The 18,117-nt window shown below is 39.3% G+C and overlaps 3 protein-coding genes across 3 annotated transcripts in view; all 3 read left to right on the top strand.

Moving 5' to 3' along the window:
• Positions 1-18,117, top strand: part of LOC138675454 (protocadherin gamma-A4-like) — a 732,953-nt gene that overhangs the window by 39,336 nt on the left and 675,500 nt on the right. The window lies entirely within an intron of this gene.
• LOC138673790 (protocadherin gamma-B2-like) lies at positions 2,055-4,493 on the top strand. The gene has a single exon (XM_069761835.1). It carries the CDS (start codon positions 2,055-2,057, stop codon positions 4,491-4,493), a length of 2,439 nt encoding a protein of 812 aa, XP_069617936.1.
• On the top strand, positions 12,095-15,380 carry LOC138673789 (protocadherin gamma-B4-like). Its single transcript, XM_069761834.1, has 2 exons — positions 12,095-14,515; positions 15,303-15,380. The coding sequence occupies exons 1-2, from the start codon at positions 12,095-12,097 to the stop codon at positions 15,378-15,380; spliced, it is 2,499 nt and encodes an 832-aa protein (XP_069617935.1).

Raw genomic sequence — 18,117 nt, 5'->3', positions numbered from 1 at the left:
GGTGTAGAAGTTGGACCTCTAATCTCTTGGGCCCCTGTGAGACCATGTAGGTTGAATCAATGATTTAGATAACCAAAGAAAAAAATGGACAGTCAAGCAATATTGAAAATTACATATTCAAATGTATTCCATATATAAACAATGCATAGACAACAAGAGGTAAAAGGCAGAAAGCACCAAGTCAAATTTAAAGGGTGTCGACACCTTAGTGCCACTTCCAGGAAGGTAGGTGCATAAGTCTATATGAATATGTACTCAAAGTAAAAAAAATGAAATATTATAGTTAACCCCTTCATGACCCCAGTTTTGTTCGGTTTTGCGCTTTCGTTTTTCGCTTCCCTCCTTCCCAGAGCCATAACGTTTTTATTTTTCCATCAATTTGGCCATGTGAGGGCTTATTTTTTTGCGGGACAAGTCGTACTTTTGAACGACATCATTGGTTTTCCCATGTCATGTACTAGAAAACAGGAAAAAAAATCCAAGTGCGGTGAAATTGCAAAAAAGTGCAATCCCACACTTGTTTTTTGTTTGGCTTTTTTGCTAGGTTCACAAAATGCTAAAACTGACCTGCCATTATGATTCTCCAGATCACTCCGAGTTCATAGACACCAAACATGTCTAGGTTATTTTTTATCTAAGTGGTAAATTTTTTTCCAAACTTTGCTAAAACAAAAATTGCACAATTTTCTGATACCCGTAGCGTCTCCAATTTTCTTGATCTGGGGCCAGGTGGGGCTTATTTTTTGCGTGCTGAGCTGACGTTTTTAATTATACCATTTTGGTGCAGATACGTTCTTTTGATCGCCCGTTATTGCATTTTAATGTAATGTTGCGGCAACCAAAAAAAAGTAATTCTAAAAAACGTAAGCCATGGGAGGCTAGAAGCTGGCATAGCCTGATCGGCTCTGCTACATAAGAGCAATGCTCTGATCGCCCCTATGTAGCTGAATTACAGGCTCAGGGTGGCGCTCACAGCAAGCCGGCATCAACAACCATAGAGGTCTTCAATAGACCTCTGGTTGTTATGCTGATGCATCACTGACCCCCGATCACGTGACGGGGGTCAGCGATGTGCTCATTTCCGGCCGGATGGTCGGAAGCAGTAGTTAAATGCCGCTGTCAGCATTTGACAGCGGCATTTAACTAGTTAATAGCAGCTGGTGGATCGCGACTCCACTCGCCGCTATTGCAGGCACATGTCAGCTGTTCAAAACAGCTGACATGTCCCGGCTTTGATGCGGGCTCACCGCCAGAGCATTCTGTAATGCTGTAGACAAGCCCCCGATCTAACCTGACAAATAAGAAAAACAAATTACATTATACTTACCACTTATCCAGGGGCGGTCTGGTGCAATCCGGGTCCGATGGGCATCGTGGTCCAGGTCCGGCGACTCCTATCTTCATGCGATGACGTCCTCTTCCTTGCTTCCTGTCGCAGCTCCGGCGCAGGCGTACTTTGTCTGCCTGAGGGCAGAGCAAAGTACTGCAGTGTGCAGGCGCCGAGAAAGGTCCGAGAAAAAGTAGGTGACAGATTCCCTTTAAGAAAACTAAATGATGCAAGAAATATTTCCTGTACTGGGTACAAATTTTGATTAAAAGTTTTAAAAATGCTGTCATTTGTTGGAACTGGTTGAACGCAGCAATAATTAATAATTTTATTTGGAATCATCATATAAAATTGTATAATAATAAGAATTTATTATTATTATTATTATTATTATTATTATTATTATTAGTAGTAGTAGTAGTAGTAGTAGTAGTATAATGGACTTCTTAATGTGCATGGATTGTAGGATTGAAAATAAAATCACTGCAGTACCTTATTCTGAGCTCTGAGTGTCACTAGAAGACTGTAAAATGGTTTTCTTCTCTCTGGATGTGGGAACCAATCATAGTCTTAAAGTGTAGAATTATAGGACACTGCAATATTACGAACCTTTATCCTCCAGTCTGGATTACCCTGAGCATCTTTAGATGAAAATCCTGGATATTTTCTATTCCTTGTTTTTCGAAGTTCCTGAAGAAAACAAGCACCAGAGACACTTTGGCTTGCAATGAAGAATTCCACTAGAGAAAGTCGCATTCGAAGGTTTATTGCTTGGCAAGTATTTATCTTTCTGCTTTTTTTCTCCAGGCAGGTCTCTGGTCAGTTACAATACTCAATACCTGAAGAGTTAAAGAAAGGATCTGTAGTCGGGAATGTGGCTAAAGATCTAGGTTTAAATGTTAAGGAACTGCAGTTGAGAAAAATGCAAACTGCCTCTCAAACTAAGAAGCAATATTTTGCTGTAAACTTAGAAAATGGAGATTTGATTGTATCGGACAGGATTGACAGAGAAGCATTATGTGGGGCTAAGCAAGTCTGTTTTATACATTTGGAAGCTGTGATTGAAAATCCTTTGTATTTTTACACAATCACAATAGAGATCCAGGATGTGAATGATAACGCCCCGACATTTTCTAAGAAACATTTTGATATAGGCATCAGTGAGTCTTCTCTACCAGGAGTACATTTTCCATTAGGAAATGCACAAGATCCAGATATAGGTATCAACTCTATACAAAGTTATGTTCTTCCTGGTAATGAATACTTTAAACTTGGAGAAAGAATAATTAAGGAGGGAATTAAGTATCCAGAACTTATTTTAGAAAAGTCATTAGATAGAGAAAAGCAGAGTTTCTATGAGTTCATCTTATCTGCGTCCGATGGGGGTAAACCTCCTAAAACTGGCACTGCCATAATTAAAATCACAGTACAAGATGTGAATGACAACTTTCCAGTATTTCTGCAAGACACCTATCAGATAAGATTACCTGAGAATGCACCTGTTGGTTTTCTAGTAATCCATCTAAATGCAACAGATAAAGATGAGGGCCCCAATGGGCTCATTTCATATTCTTTTAGCCACATTCCTGAAACTGCTCAGAAATTATTTACTATTGATTTATTGAATGGAGACATTGTGATAATAGGGAATTTGGACTATGAAACAGCAGAAAGCTATGAAATGACTGTAGAGGCTAAAGATGGAGGAGGTCAAGTGACATATTGCAAGGTGTCAGTACAAGTGATTGATGTGAATGATAATTCACCTGAAATAACAGTCACCTCTTTGTCAACGTCAGTTCCAGAAGATTCTCCACCTGGTACTGTCATTGCAATTTTTAATATTCGTGATTTGGATTCTGATATAAATGGAGATGTTGTTTGTCATATTTCAGAGACATTTGCATTTCAACTAATTCCATCTTCAAGTACTTACTATAAACTTGTGACTGCGTCTAGCATGGACCGAGAAAGAGATTCGTTATATAATATTACAATTCAATGTTTGGACCAAGGATCTCCTCCACTGTCTACCAAAAAAAGTATTCAGCTGACTATTTCAGATGTGAATGACAATATTCCTATTTTTGAGAAAACAAACTACATTGTCTACGTTGTAGAAAATAATCAACCAGGGACTTCAATTCAGCGCATCCATGGTTCAGATCTTGACAACTATGAAAATGGTAAAGTAACATATAGTATTCTTAATATCAATGTAGACGATATACCTGTAACATCTTATGTTTCCATAAACTCAATGACCGGAGTTCTCTACGCCCAGAGATCATTTGACTATGAACAGTTGCGGGAATTTCAGTTCCAGGTGATGGCTAAAGACAGTGGATCTCCTCCTCTAAGCAGTAATGTCACAGTGAGGATATTTATCATTGATAAGAATGATAATGCTCCGAAGATCCTCTACCCATCACCAGACACTGAGGGATCAGCATTATTTGAGTTTATTCCTCACTCTGCTGAGAAAGGTTATCTAGTCACCAAAGTGATTGCAGTGGACGCTGACTCTGGACACAACGCCTGGCTCTCCTATCACTTACTACAAGTTCCCGATCCTTCATTATTTGGAATTGGCCAATATACTGGGGAAGTAAAGATTGTGAGAGATCTTCAAGATGCAGATAATTTAAGACAAAAACTTGTGGTTCTGGTGAAGGATAATGGAGCCCCATCTTTGTCATCTACAGTCACCTTGAGTTTAGTTGTGGCAGAGAATTTTCAGCAAATTGTGCCAGAAATAAGAAAACAACCGGCTAATTCAGATACTAAATCTTCAGTAACTTTCTATCTAGTCTTATCCATAGCTCTGATTTCTTGTCTATTCATTATAACTGTTATCATCACAGTCATCTACAAATGCCGAAAAGACAACACCCCGACTACATATGGAGCATATAGCAGAAACGTGTATCCTCAGTTCACCCTGGGATGTCCTTCTGAGATCAGTGATACCAGTTTACCTTTCCCATTCTCATATGATGTGTGCGTGACTCTGGACTCCAAGCAGAATGAAATCGCTTATCTGAAACCAGTGCAGAACGTCCCCACAGAGAATCTCATAGACACCGAAGTTGCAGCTCCTGGAACTGATTCTGTAAGTGCCATCTTGTCTACAAGCAACAATGTCGTCCAGGTAGGAAGCAATTAATTTTAAAATGATGTAAAATATTGATAAAATCTTTGTGTAGTTACTAGGATATTTGTATAGTTTTATGGTTGACACTAGCTTCGATTTTTCAAATTTGCTACGTGTAAAATTTTTTGAAGTGTTGCAAATTTTTGCGCAATGAGAGGTTGCACACAAATATGCATATTAGTGACCTCAGATGGGGCTTGTCCATGGAATGAGGCTACAGTGCCAAAAAATTATAGGATTCTGAGCTATCAGAATATCTGCCCACTTGGAGGTCCCAGGCAGGAGATATTAATGCCATATTTCCCATCATGATTTTTCTATAGACAGGAAACATGGCATATTTATTGTTATCCATCTGTATGATATTATTGTGGGCTTATCGGCAGGCTGCATTGCGATGTAAGTAAATGAGTTATGTTTGACACTTCGTCACAACACCGAAAATATATCTCCCATAACTATAGGACCTACGCCTTGCACAAAACACCCAATTTTCATAACTTTTAGGTTTAAAGAGTCTGCTTGTAGTTCTATTGAACATAGGAACATAGGAAGCCTGATCTCCACAGGCGCTAAAAGTGTGGCCTCCCAGCCTTAAGTATAGACTTCATGTCTGCTCTCCATCAGACAACCCACTTCAATCACCTGTTCACAGCAGGAAGTCATGACTGAATAGGGATCAGATGTTTAGAGTGCTAGCTCTGTTTCCCTTTAGGTTATGATTGAGCCATGCTTCAATTTTCAGTATGAGGGTGACCCGTCCCCTCTGAAGTAACGGTTTTGGTTTCAGTCCCATTTTACCATTACATCTATTACAACTTTGTTCTCTGGTGATGTGCACTACAAATCCTTATGTGTCTGTATCCAACCTCTGTACATTATTGAGGATCTAATCTCTAATTTTTATATTCATGTATATTCATGTATGGAAGTAGTAGTAGTACTATGCTCTCTGCTGTGCTATGATGGTACTTTTATAATTACTGTGCAGTGTATATTGATAGAGCATTGAATTGTATAATTTTGACATTTCTGTTTCATTGGAATCATACTGCATGATTCTCTGCCAGTATGGGTTGCATATTCTGCTTTCCATTAGAAATATAAAAAGGTGATATTCTCACATATCACTGGACCACATACAGGAATAAGAGTTTCTGATGCAAACAGACAATTAAATATCTAATGTTTCCAATTAAGAGACCCATACGGGGTCACATTTTTAATGTGACACACATGCCACAATTAATCAAGATATCTAGATGCGAAAAACTAATCCAACACTCAACTTTTGCTGTGTTTTGTCAAGTAAGGCTATGTTCACACCTTGCGTCGGGTCCCTGCGGGTTCTCCGGCAGCAGTTTTAATAAATCTGCAGGGCAAAACAACTGCGGTTCTCCCTGCAGATTTATCGCGGTTTGTTCCACGTTTTCCGCTGCGGGTTTCTGCCTATACTATTGATGCTGCATATGCAGCAATATGCAGCATCAATAGTAATGTTAAAAATAATAAAAATTGGTTATACTCACCCTCTGATGTCCGGATCTCCTGGGCGCTGCACCCGGCGGTCCGGTTCCAAAGATGCTGTGGGAGAAGGACCCTTCGTGACGTCACGGTCATGTGACCGCGACGTCACCGCAGGTCCTGGTCGCACAGCAACTCTGACCGGACGGCCGCGTGCAGCGCCCAGGAGCTCCGGACATCAGAGGGTGAGTATAACCAGATTTTTTATTTTTTAACCCCAAATATGGTTCCCAGGGCCTGGAGGAGAGTCTCCTCTCCTCCACCCCGGGTACCACCCGCACATTATCCGCTTACTTCCCGCAACGTGGGCACAGCCCCAATGTATTCCTATGGGTGCAGAATCGCAGCGATTCTGCACAAAGAAGTGACATGCTGCGGGTTGTAAACCGCTGCGATCCCACGCGGTTTTTCCCGCAGCATGTGCACAGCGGTTTGCGGTTTCCATAGGGTTTACATGTTACTGTAAACGCTATGGAAACTGCTGCGGACCCGCAGCATCAAAATCGCGGCGGTTCCGCGGTAAAAACCGCTAAGTGTGAATATAGCCTTACAGTTTTCTTCATTAATATATTTTTCAACATAATGGAAAAATTAAAGGGAAATTGTGATGTCCTTCATGTTGCCAAAACAAAGGGCAGCTAGGATTAGAGCCCGACTGCACGATTTCAGCCAGGTATATTTTATACTTCATCATTTCAGAGAAAATATAAGGGGCGATTCATCAAGATCAGTGATTCTCTGGCTGATCTCGATGAGGGGGTGTTTTAGAGAAGACTCTCCGGAATAATTAAGAGGCGCACACCTGTTAATGAATCAGGCACATAGTGGCATGCACTGCTCTGTGCGCCTCGCCAAAAATCTTACTCCAACCTCTGTTGGAATAAGTCTTGTGACTTAGCGAATGCCACCACTTGTCATGAATTTGACAAGCAGTGGCCTCCTCATCCTTCGATGCTCCTGTTCTGTCCCACCTCCACCCACTTTGTCAGAGCTTGGGCAAGAATGACGCCAATAGTCACCTTTTGTGTAACCTTGGGTTGCACAATAACATTGAATGTTTTCAAAGATTTTTTCACCAGAAATCTGGCAAAAAATCTTTGATGAATCACCCCCATAGTTTGAAAAACTGAAAAGCTTAGGACCATAGGCAGAGACCAGACTAGTTTGGAGACATCCTTGGACAGATTTTCCCAGTGTCGATCCAGGTGATTGACAAGTGTCTCGCTAGGTACCAACATGGAAGAGACTTGTCAAACACTTGAAAGGTGGGGAAAAGGTGGCAAGGGCCACACCAGGCTAATCTTGTCGCTCCCTCTAGTCCCTGGGTTTAGTGGATCTTCATATTATATTTCCTCTTATATGTCACAGTGACAGCAATCATGCAGCCAGACTCTGATTCATGCTGTCCATGGTTTGGATAGCTTGAATCAAGTAACAGGTTCCCTTTTTAGCCATAAAATGCATAAAATATCCTCCACTGTGAAGTAGAAAAAACATATAAAGTGTATAACTAGTCATAATATCTCTAACACAAAAGTATATATACTAACATAATCTATACTAAAAAGAAGCTTAATCATAAATTTTACCATATTCAAATTGATTTCTAGCATTTTTATACATTTTTAGTAACGTGACATATATAATATAATATATAGAATATGTCATAATGTCTTATCAAAACATATCATGGGTTGCAACGCAAATATATTAATTGATCTGGCAAATGGGAGTAAGAGAAGTGACTGGCAAATAGTCGTCTTCTAGTATTAATAGAATATTCGACTTTTGGAATGTATTGATAATCCTAATAGTGAATTGTAGATATGGGACTTGAAGGAGCAAGAATACAGGGGTGTAGCTATAGGAGATGTACAGGAAGCAGTAATCGGAGAGTGCCTGTGAGGAGCCAAACACTCCCCTCCATCTAAGGGCTTGATCACATGTAGAGTTTTAGCTACGTTTGTCAAAAGTGCTTTACAGTAGCAGGCAAATAAATGAAAGTGTATTTATTTGTTTGCTTTTTTTGTGCTGCTGTACATTTTTTTTCTTCTTTTATTCTTACCGCGTTTATAATGTGTTTTTTTACCGATTCAATGAATGAATAAAAAATGCAATAAAGAAGCATAAACCTATGTATGAGAAATGCATCAATAACACACTTTAAGTACATGCCGTTTTTTCTGCCAACATTCTGCATTTTTACCAAAAAATTATGAAAAAAGCACTATGTGAACAAACCCTAAAAAGACATTAATATTATAAATAGCACATGATTGGTGAAAAGGCAACAAAAACACAATTGCTGATTTGGTGTATCGATGTGGGCCTTATGTAGAACTAATATACTAATAAATAATTATAATTAGTACTGTGCATATACGGGGATCTCATTTTAATGATTACATTTATTTTCTAATATAATAAATACACAGGGTAACATTTTTTGAAAAGTGAGTGGTGAATCATATTTACTTTCAATCGCTGAACTCAGTAAAAATATCAAAAAAATTCCATCATGTAGTTTTCTTTTACAAGCACTGACATTGAGTACAATGTGGGTGAGTGGAGACTCTTTGTTGGTTCATCCCAAAAAAGTCTGCAAGCTGTGCTACTGCGCAATGGCAGCAAGTATGCTTCAGTGCCTGTAGGGCTTTATGTGCACTTGAAGGAAAGCTATAAGAATTTAGACTTTATTTTCAACGCAATTAGCTATGAGGATCAAGCATGGTCAATATGTGGTCATCTGAAAGTTCTCCCTTTGCTACTTTGTCCGCAAGGCGAATACAAGAAGTACACATGCTTTTTACTTGAATGAGAAAGCCAGGATAGGACTCATCTCTGGAGCTAAGAAAGTTGTCCAACGAAAACATCTTTGCAACCTGGACTCAAGAATATAGTTGTGGAAAGTTTGGTTGATCCCAGTCCTGCCACCACTCCACATTAAGCTTGGACTGATGAAGCAATTTGTGAAAACTCTACCGAAAGAAGAAGAGACCTTAAAGTACCTGTGCACCAAGTTTCAGGGACTGTCTGAAGCAAAACTGAAGAAAGAACTTTTTTGGGATCTGGATATTCGGAAACTCATGAAGGAATATGTGTTTGAGACAAAAATTAAAGCTGTTGAGAAAAAAGGGCTTGGGATTCTTTTAAAGAAGTCATTAAAAAATTTCTAGGTAACAACAAAGATCCAAAATGTAAGTCCACTTTGGAGAACATGATGAAAAATTTCAAAGCCGTGGGTTGTCTTATGAATTTGAAGTTACATTTCCATTTGGACTACTTTCCTGAAAATCTTGGTGCTGTTAGTGAAAAGCAAGGAGATATCAAGGAGAAGAAACAACAATACCAAGGTAGATGGAGCGTGAACATGATGGGGTTCTTCACCCCTTCACAGAGAAAAACCTCAGGCCTTCTATAAGAGACAAGGTATTAAGAGAGGTTTTGAGAAAAAAAGGAAAAGGTGCAAGAATTTATTTCCAATAAAGTTTCAGAATAAATGTTCAATACATTTTATTTAGAATACAGCGAGGTCAAAAAATACTCTGTTGTAAAGAAGTCACAGTAAATGAGAAAGTGCTAGTCAAAAAGTGAAAAAAAAGACAGGGTATTTAGTTAATACTTTTTTTGCAAAAAAATCTATATTAAGCTGCTCCACCAATCTCCAAGGTATACCCATAATAGAGCAGTCCTATCTAATGTATATAATCCCTATCTGATGTATTAAAAACCTGATCATCTGTATAGTACCTGTATAAGCAGGGTTCAGAGAGAAAATATCCATGTGGACATCCAGGGTGGAACAGCTTCTATGCAAATGGCCCACAGAGGAGTGGTGGACTCCCCAGTCTTGTAGAAACAAGAGAACAATTATAGAACCAAAAAAAAACACATGGGCTACTTGCACAGTGAACAAGTCTGTAGAAACCTGTTCACACCACCAAGAAACTTGAAGACATAAAAAGAGCACAGCGAGGTAAAAAATACTCTGTTGTAAAGAAGTCACAGTAAATGAGCAAGTGCTAGTCAAAAAATGAAAAAAATACAGGGTATTTAGTTAATACTTTTTTTTTACAAAAAAATGTATATAAGGCTACTTTCACACTAGCGTCGGAATCTCCCCGTCGCAATGCTTCGGGGAGAGATTCCGACGCTAGCATTTAGCGCATTGCACAATGGAGGCAGCGGATGCATTTCTCCGGCGCATCCGCTGCCCCATTGTAAGGTGTGGGGAGGTGGGGGCGGAGTTCCGGCCGCGCATGCGCGGTCGGAAAAAACGGTACGTCAGGAGCAAAAAACGTTTCATGTAGCGTTTTTTGCTCCCGACGGTCCGCAGAAGCACAACGCATCCGTCGCTCGATGGATGCGACGTGTGGCAATCCGTCGCAAATGCGTCGTCAATACAAGTCTATGGGGAAAAAACGCATCCTGCAAGCACTTTTGCAGGATGCGTTTTTTTCTGCAAAACGACGCATTGTGACGGATTGCAGAAAACGCTGGTGTGAAAGTACCCTTAAGCTGCTCCACCAATCGCCAAGGTATACCCATAATAGAGCAGTCCTATCTAATGCAGCTTAATATACATTTTTTTGTAAAAAAAGTATTCACTAAATACCCTGTATTTTTTTTAATTTTTTGACTAGCACTTGCTCATTTACTGTGACTTCTTTACAACAGAGTATTTTTTGACCTCGCTGTGCTCTTTTTGTGTCTTCAAGTTTCTTGGTGGTGTGCACAAGTTTCTACAGACTTGTTCACTGTGCAAGTAGCCCATGTGTTTTTTTTGGCTCTATTTTATTTAGAATATGGTGTACATTTTTGACTGCAATAAAGATTTTTCTTGTTCGGAACTCTTGCATACAATTTCTAACACATTTTGCTCAAAATCCATTCATGATGGCTAAAAAATAAATGTTTTTTTTTTAAATCGGGGCAAAAGAAAACATAAGAATCAGTCATAGGATTTGAAACACTTTTCATAAACCCAATATTTGCATACATGTGTTATTAAATTATGGCTAATTCTAACTTATAGATGTTACCGAGGACTAATTTCCAATTTTTTTTTTACTGTGGGCCCTAAGTGCTCACAGGTAGGTATTTGCTAACTAGCTGTCTGTTCTACCATTGTGCAACTCAGAGCGGTCATGGACCAAACCAACCGGTGATCCTGCTGCTTCACATTAACAGAGCAGCTCTACTTCCTAGTTTCTCTGTCGATGGGGTGTGACAGCGGATGTCATGCTGATTGACAAACAGCTCCCCGCAGTCATGCACCAGGGAAGCCATTATCAATCTGTATGACATAAGCTGTCACTCATTGTCAACAGAGCTGCTACTCCATCAATATGACGTCAGCGGAAGTTGCAGAATCACCGGAAGGAGCCATCAGAAATCGGTGGCAGGCAGAACAGGCAACAACTACCTGCCTGCTAGTTTTTAAACCTATAGTTAAAAAATAAAATAATCCTGAGTAACCCTTTTAACAAATACTTATGTTTTCTGCTCTTGGATTATCGAATTTATAAATGAGTGAAGTAGATTAAGCAGTTTTATATTATTGAAGTATATGCTAATGTAACAAAGGTCATTTTTAGGATGTGATTAATTTTTATTAGAAAAATATCAGTAAATCAATATTAATTGTAAATTGAGCATTTCAGCCAGTATATGATAAAGCAGCTTTACTTTGACTTCACAGTAAAGAAACCTGTTATCTATGCAATTACTAGATTTTTTCTCATATTTAAAATCATTCAAGCATGGTTAGAAGGCACAAAAAATGTGAAATAAAACTTTCGTGTCTGAAAAATCTACACTTCATAGAGAGGTTGCAGTTCCCGTTTTTAAACACTAAGTGGCACAAGAATACTGTGTATGAATTTTCATTCAAACAAGAAAAAAATCCTCTAGCATTTCATTGTAGTTTAATAGTGCAGAAGACAAGGAACCTCGCAATCTTTCCAGAGAGCACGGTGTTGTCTGTTCTAAAAGTATCATCCTTACAAATGATTTTTGATTTTAAAGAATTCAACTCGCCTTCTTGAGGATTACAGTAAAGGATCATATTACACCACGGCTTTCTGAAAATGACTGATACATCAAGAAACAGAAGAAAACAATGGCAGCAGATTTATCAGGTATTTTCCTTTATTTTCTTCTTTATCACTGATACCTATGGACAGCTACAGTATTCAGTACATGAAGAAATGAAGAAAGGATCTGTAGTTGGGAATGTGGCAAAAGATCTGGGATTAAGTGTGGATGAATTGGCAAATAGAAAATTCCAAGTTCTGTCCCAGACAAATAAACAATATTTCAGTGTTAATTTGGAAAATGGAGACTTATTTGTATCAGATAGAATTGATAGAGAAACATTATGTGGGAATAAACCAAACTGCTTTATAAACCTGGAGGCTGTGATAGAAAATCCTTTGACTTTTTACACAATCACCATAGAAATCCAGGATATGAATGATAACTCACCGATATTTGCAGACAAATATTTTGAAGTAGAAATCAGTGAAGTTACCTCTCCGGGGGCTCGTTTTGCTTTAGGAAATGCACAAGATCCAGACCTAGGCTCCAACTCAATACAAAGTTATACACTGACCGGCAATGAAAACTTTGGCCTTGGAGAAAGAATTACAACGGATGGAATTAAATATCCAGAAATTATTCTGGAAAAGTCTCTGGACAGAGAGAAACAGAGTTACTATGAGTTAATATTAACAGCCTTGGATGGAGGTAACCCACAGAAATCAAGCACTGCTACAGTCAGGATTATTGTCCAAGATTTTAATGACAAACTGCCGATGTTTAATCAGGACACATATCATGTAAGATTACATGAAGATGCAGCTATTGGGTCTCTTGTAATTCATCTAAATGCAACTGATGAAGATGAAGGGTCCAATGCTGAAATAGCTTATTCCTTTAGTCATATTTCTGACAATGCTCGTCAGTTATTTACTATAGACTCATTAAATGGGGACATCAAAGTAATAGGAAATTTGGATTATGAAATATCAGATTCCTATGAACTGACTGTAGTGGCAAAAGATGGTGGAGGTCATGTAACCCATTGCAAGGTGTCAGTGCAAGTGATCGATGTCAATGACAATGCGCCAGATATATTGATGAAATCTTTCTCGGAGACAATTCCAGAGGACTCACCACCAGGAACTGTGGTATCATTACTAAATATTCGGGACTTGGACTCTGGGATGAATAGTGAAGTTGTTTGTCACATCTCAGACACTTTGGCTTTTCAGCTAATTCCATCTTCTAGTACTTACTATAAACTGGTAACTGCAGCTAGCATGGACCGAGAAAGAAATCCTTCCTACAATGTCACCATACAATGTATGGATGGCGGATCTCCTCCACTGTCCACCAACAAAACCATTCAGCTCAATATCTCAGATGTGAATGACAATGCTCCAGTTTTTGAGAAGATGAAATATATTCTGTATATTGGAGAAAATAACCAACCAGGTACATCAATACACAATGTCCGAGCCTCAGATCCTGATGGTGATGAAAATGGAAAAATAAGTTATAGCATTCTCAACAGCAACGTAGACGATATTCCCGTGACATCTTATATTTCCATTAATTCTATAAGTGGAGTTCTCTATGCCCAGAGATCATTTGACTATGAACAGTTGCGGGAATTTCAGTTCCAGGTGATGGCTAAAGACAGTGGATCTCCTCCTCTAAGCAGTAATGTTACAGTGAGGATATGTATCATTGATAAGAATGATAATGCTCCGAAGATCCTCTACCCATCACCAGACACTGAGGGATCAGCATTATTTGAGTTTATTCCTCACTCTGCTGAGAAAGGTTATCTAGTCACCAAAGTGATTGCAGTGGACGCTGACTCTGGACACAACGCCTGGCTCTCCTATCACTTACTACAAGTTCCGGATCCTTCATTTTTCACCATTGGCCAATATACTGGAGAAATCAAAATTGGACGAGACATTCAGGACACAGACACTTTAAGACAAAAAATTGTGGTTCTGGTGAAGGATAATGGAGTCCCATCTCTGTCATGTACAGTTTCAATACAATTAGTTGTGGCTGAGAACTTTCAACAAGTTGTTCCAGAGATTAAGAAACAACCTAATATTTCTAATACTTCTTCTAATGCAACTTTCTATTTGGTGGTTTCCATCGCTCTCATATCAATTGTGTTCATTGTGACTGTACTGATCACTGTAGTCTTAAAATGCAGAAAATCAAGTACTCCTACAAGCTACGGGCCATACAGTAGAAACGTGTATCCTCAGTTCACCCTGGGATGTCCTTCTGAGATCAGTGATACCAGTTTACCTTTCCCATTCTCATATGATGTGTGTGTGACTCTGGACTCCAAGCAGAATGAAATCGCTTATCTGAAACCAGTGCAGAACGTCCCCACAGAGAATCTCATAGACACTGAGGAAACTACTGCTGGGAATGGTCCTTCCGGTAGTGATCAGAATCCTGAAAACGTCATACAGGTAGGAAGCAAAGCTTATTCATATGTGTTTAATTGTTTTATTTATTTACTTTTTTCTGTGTTAATTTCTGTAGCTGCACATTCCTTATCTACTGACAGCTACACAGTTTGCACTTTATTATTTTATATTTAGCTACAGAAGTAATTTGGATTTCTATTTTATATTGTAAACTTTATGTAAGCAATCTGTATTTCTGTCTGTCTATCCTTGATGATTATATGTCTGGAAAAAAAATAAGACAGCACTGCTGTGGTTAGTATGGTGAATAAGAGGGTTCATTCACCATACTCTCATCCTAAGTTCGGTTCTCTAGTATGGAAACTCCATAGATAAGTTTACTGAAGAACCGCTATTGCGTTTTCTTGTTTTTTTTTTCATCTCTAGAGTGGCACCATTAATGTAAGTTCCCTGCCCCTAGTATTATATTTAACAACCACCATCTTCAGCTGTTCTTGGCAACCTCTCTGGTTCCATGTCATCATCTGACTGACTGAAGTCATTGGTAATGGTGACAAACTCTCAATGTAAATCTATGAAGGCCTCATTCTGGCTTCTTTCTGGCTCCTATAGACTTATAAACAGTTGTGCCTTCCAGAACACCTAGCAAACACTAGAGTGATCTGGCAGGTGACACAATAGTAGAAGATGGCTAGAATAGCATCGAAAACAGATGAAGGTGGCCCCTGGTAAGTATAATACTAAGGGCAAGGAACTTTGAGTAGTGACACCACTCCAGTGGTAAAAAAAAGCACTTTAAATGAGTGTTGTGCTTTTAATTTTGCTACAGGCCTTTTCAAAGCAGAGAGCAGATATCTCCTGTATATGCTGTAAGCAGCTCAGTCAGCAGCTATGCAGTGACCTCTGAATAATGATTTCATAAAGGAGTACGACCTCTTATCCTCAGCAAGTTTACAGTAACTGGGGATGTGCACAGGGAGGGGAGGGAGAGCTGGGAGCAAAAAATCTTATCAATTTGTGAACTTAATCAGAGGGGATGTAGCTGAATATTCCAAAATGCTAGATTAAATCAGAATAAATTACTACATTGTGTGAATCATTGCCCACCTACATTGTGTCAGCACATGTAACAATACTGACTCAGGAAAGTGTTAGGATAGAAAATACTAGGTGAAGTGGGAGGAATGTTAGGTATAAGACCTGTAGAGTTTGCAATGAGTTATCCATCTTAGGACTGTATGGGAGTCTCCACGTAGTGCTTTGCATTTGAAGTTGGGGTTGGTGGGTAGTGATGGTAGGAGTATGTGTGGAGTGGGACAGATTCAGCCCAAATTCTTGGGAAAAGTAGCCTACAGCTGAAATGGAGAACTGGCAGAAAGTTCAGGAAGTGAACCATAACAAAACACAAGGATGGCTGTATGAGGCTGCAGGAGAGCCTAAAAAGGAAAATAAAGGTAATAATTGGGGTTCAAGGACTCATTACAGAGCTAGTGTAAGATTGTTAGACAAAATAGACAGTATTGTCACATTCCAGCCCTTGAAGACACCAATCATGCTGTGCTGTGCATTATAATGTGAATAGTGTCATGTGGTTTGACATACATTTTGCCATGTGAAGCGTGGACTGTGCATTGCAGTTTTAGGTGTAAATAATGTGATATGGTAATGTATAATGTATAGTGCGGGATAAGTATTGTTAGTATAAAAGGCACAGTGTACATCAGGAATATAGGGAATGTAAAGTAAAAGATAACTGATATAATACATTGTGTTGTGAGGGATATCTGCCCAGTTACACAGTGTAGGGAGAGACATAGTTGGGACTAGCCCATAGAAGGTGGGACTAGTCCCAATAAAAAGGAACTACTTCCTGGTAGCAGCATATAGGGAAGTACAGTAATCAAGGTCAAGCTCAGGAGCAGTGGGCTGCTAGTGTCAGCAAACATTTATTACTCAAGGCAGTGGGAGGCCTTACTGAAATCCCTTGCGGACACTCCTGCAATGTCTGCTGCTCAAGGCTCAATACAGGTACTATGGAGAGTTCATTATCATCTGGCATACAGGGGACAATGGAACCGCGTGAAGGGAAGGTAACGGATCCCAGGTGTAGTGCAGATGAGATGGGAAATCCCTGGTGATGACAGAAACAGTAAACATAGGGATAGACCATGAGGAACTCATAGCAATGCTGAACACATACGGTTTTAAGGAAACAAAAATAAGAAGTGTTTTGTCCAACACTGAATGTTACAATCTCATAAACTTGAACTGTCCAGTAAACTATTGTTTGTTGAAATGAGCATGGTGTCCCCTGAGTTACGTGTGGGGACTCCTGAAGATGGAGCCCTGCAGACAGCAGAGGCCTGATGCCTTCAAGTGAGTGTGATACACCCCACACCTGACAGCACATTGAGACTAGGACACGATTAAGGAGCAGCAGCTCGTCTATGGCTGTCACCCATGATCACTTTACAACAGCCAAACAGTATTTTTTTGTGCTCTGAAGACCCTTTAACCTGTCTAGCAAGGCAATATAGGTTGGATAATTATATTTGAGCATAGAAAAAGGTTACTTGAATTTTACAAAAATCTGTATTGAACAGAATGCAGATTTCTTGTAATTCACACCTCATGAAATCAGCAAAATGGCATTTTTTGCAACTTTTTTGGGGTGTGGATTAAATATGCTTTGGCTACAGTACATGTTTAATTAAGATAGTTTTATTCATTAGAAATGCTTCAAAAACCCCATAAAAACATTGGGTAGTGCAATTCAATATGATTTTGTTTCTTTGTGTCTTGGTAGCAGATTAATTTATATGTCATCTACAGGTTTGGTATCATAGGCAAACATTAAAAAAGAAGGTAAAGATATTAATACTTGTGTCCGTTAGCAGGTGGGTCTTTGGAGGCATGCGAGCTTATCCGCTAAATGTGCCCTGCTGTGGATTGTTAGTTGCTGTATCAGAAGTGCTGCAGCTCATGGTCTGCACATAACATTGTCCCTGGCCATAAGTTTTTTTAACTGATCACTGAGTATATTTTTGCAATATGGTACAGATATATATATATGTATATATATATATACTAGATGGTAGCCCGATTCTAACACATCGGGTATTCTAGAATATGTATGTAGTTTATTTATGAAGATTTTAGAAAAATACATTGAATACACAGGATTCGGCCGGTCATGACCAATTAGCGAAGCGTGGTTCAAATCCCGCGCCAATTCGTGGGCGGACCGCGCCTGTCGCTGATTGTTCGCTGCCGGCCACATAGTATATAGCACAGCCATGTAGTATATAACAGCCCACATAGTAAATAGCACAGCCACGTAGTACATAGCACAGCCATGTAGTATATAGTACAGCCCATGGAGTATATAGCACAGCCCACGGAGTATATAGCACAGCCACATAGTATATAACACAGCCCATGGAGTATATAGCACAGCCACGTAGTATATAGCACAGCCACGTACTATATAGCACAGCCCACAGAGTATATAGCACAGCCCACGGAGTATATAGCACAGCCATGTAGTATATAGCACAGCCCAAGGAGTGTATAACAGCCCACATAGCATATAACACAGCCACGTAGTTTATAACAGCCCACGTAGCATATAACACAGCTCACGT

The sequence above is a fragment of the Ranitomeya imitator genome, chromosome 4 (assembly GCF_032444005.1).
Source record: "Ranitomeya imitator isolate aRanImi1 chromosome 4, aRanImi1.pri, whole genome shotgun sequence".
Taxonomy (NCBI): Eukaryota; Metazoa; Chordata; class Amphibia; order Anura; family Dendrobatidae; genus Ranitomeya; species Ranitomeya imitator.
This window is presented reverse-complemented; position numbering and strand designations above follow the sequence as displayed.

Coding starts and splice junctions, on each gene's coding strand:
- LOC138673790 (XM_069761835.1), top strand. CDS start 2,055: ATGAAGAATTCCACTAGAGAAAGTCGCATTCGAAGGTTTATTGCTTGG.
- LOC138673789 (XM_069761834.1), top strand. CDS start 12,095: ATGACTGATACATCAAGAAACAGAAGAAAACAATGGCAGCAGATTTAT. Junction 14,516..15,302: donor ATCCTGAAAACGTCATACAG/GTAGGAAGCAAA, acceptor ATTTTGCTACAG/GCCTTTTCAAAGCAGAGAGC.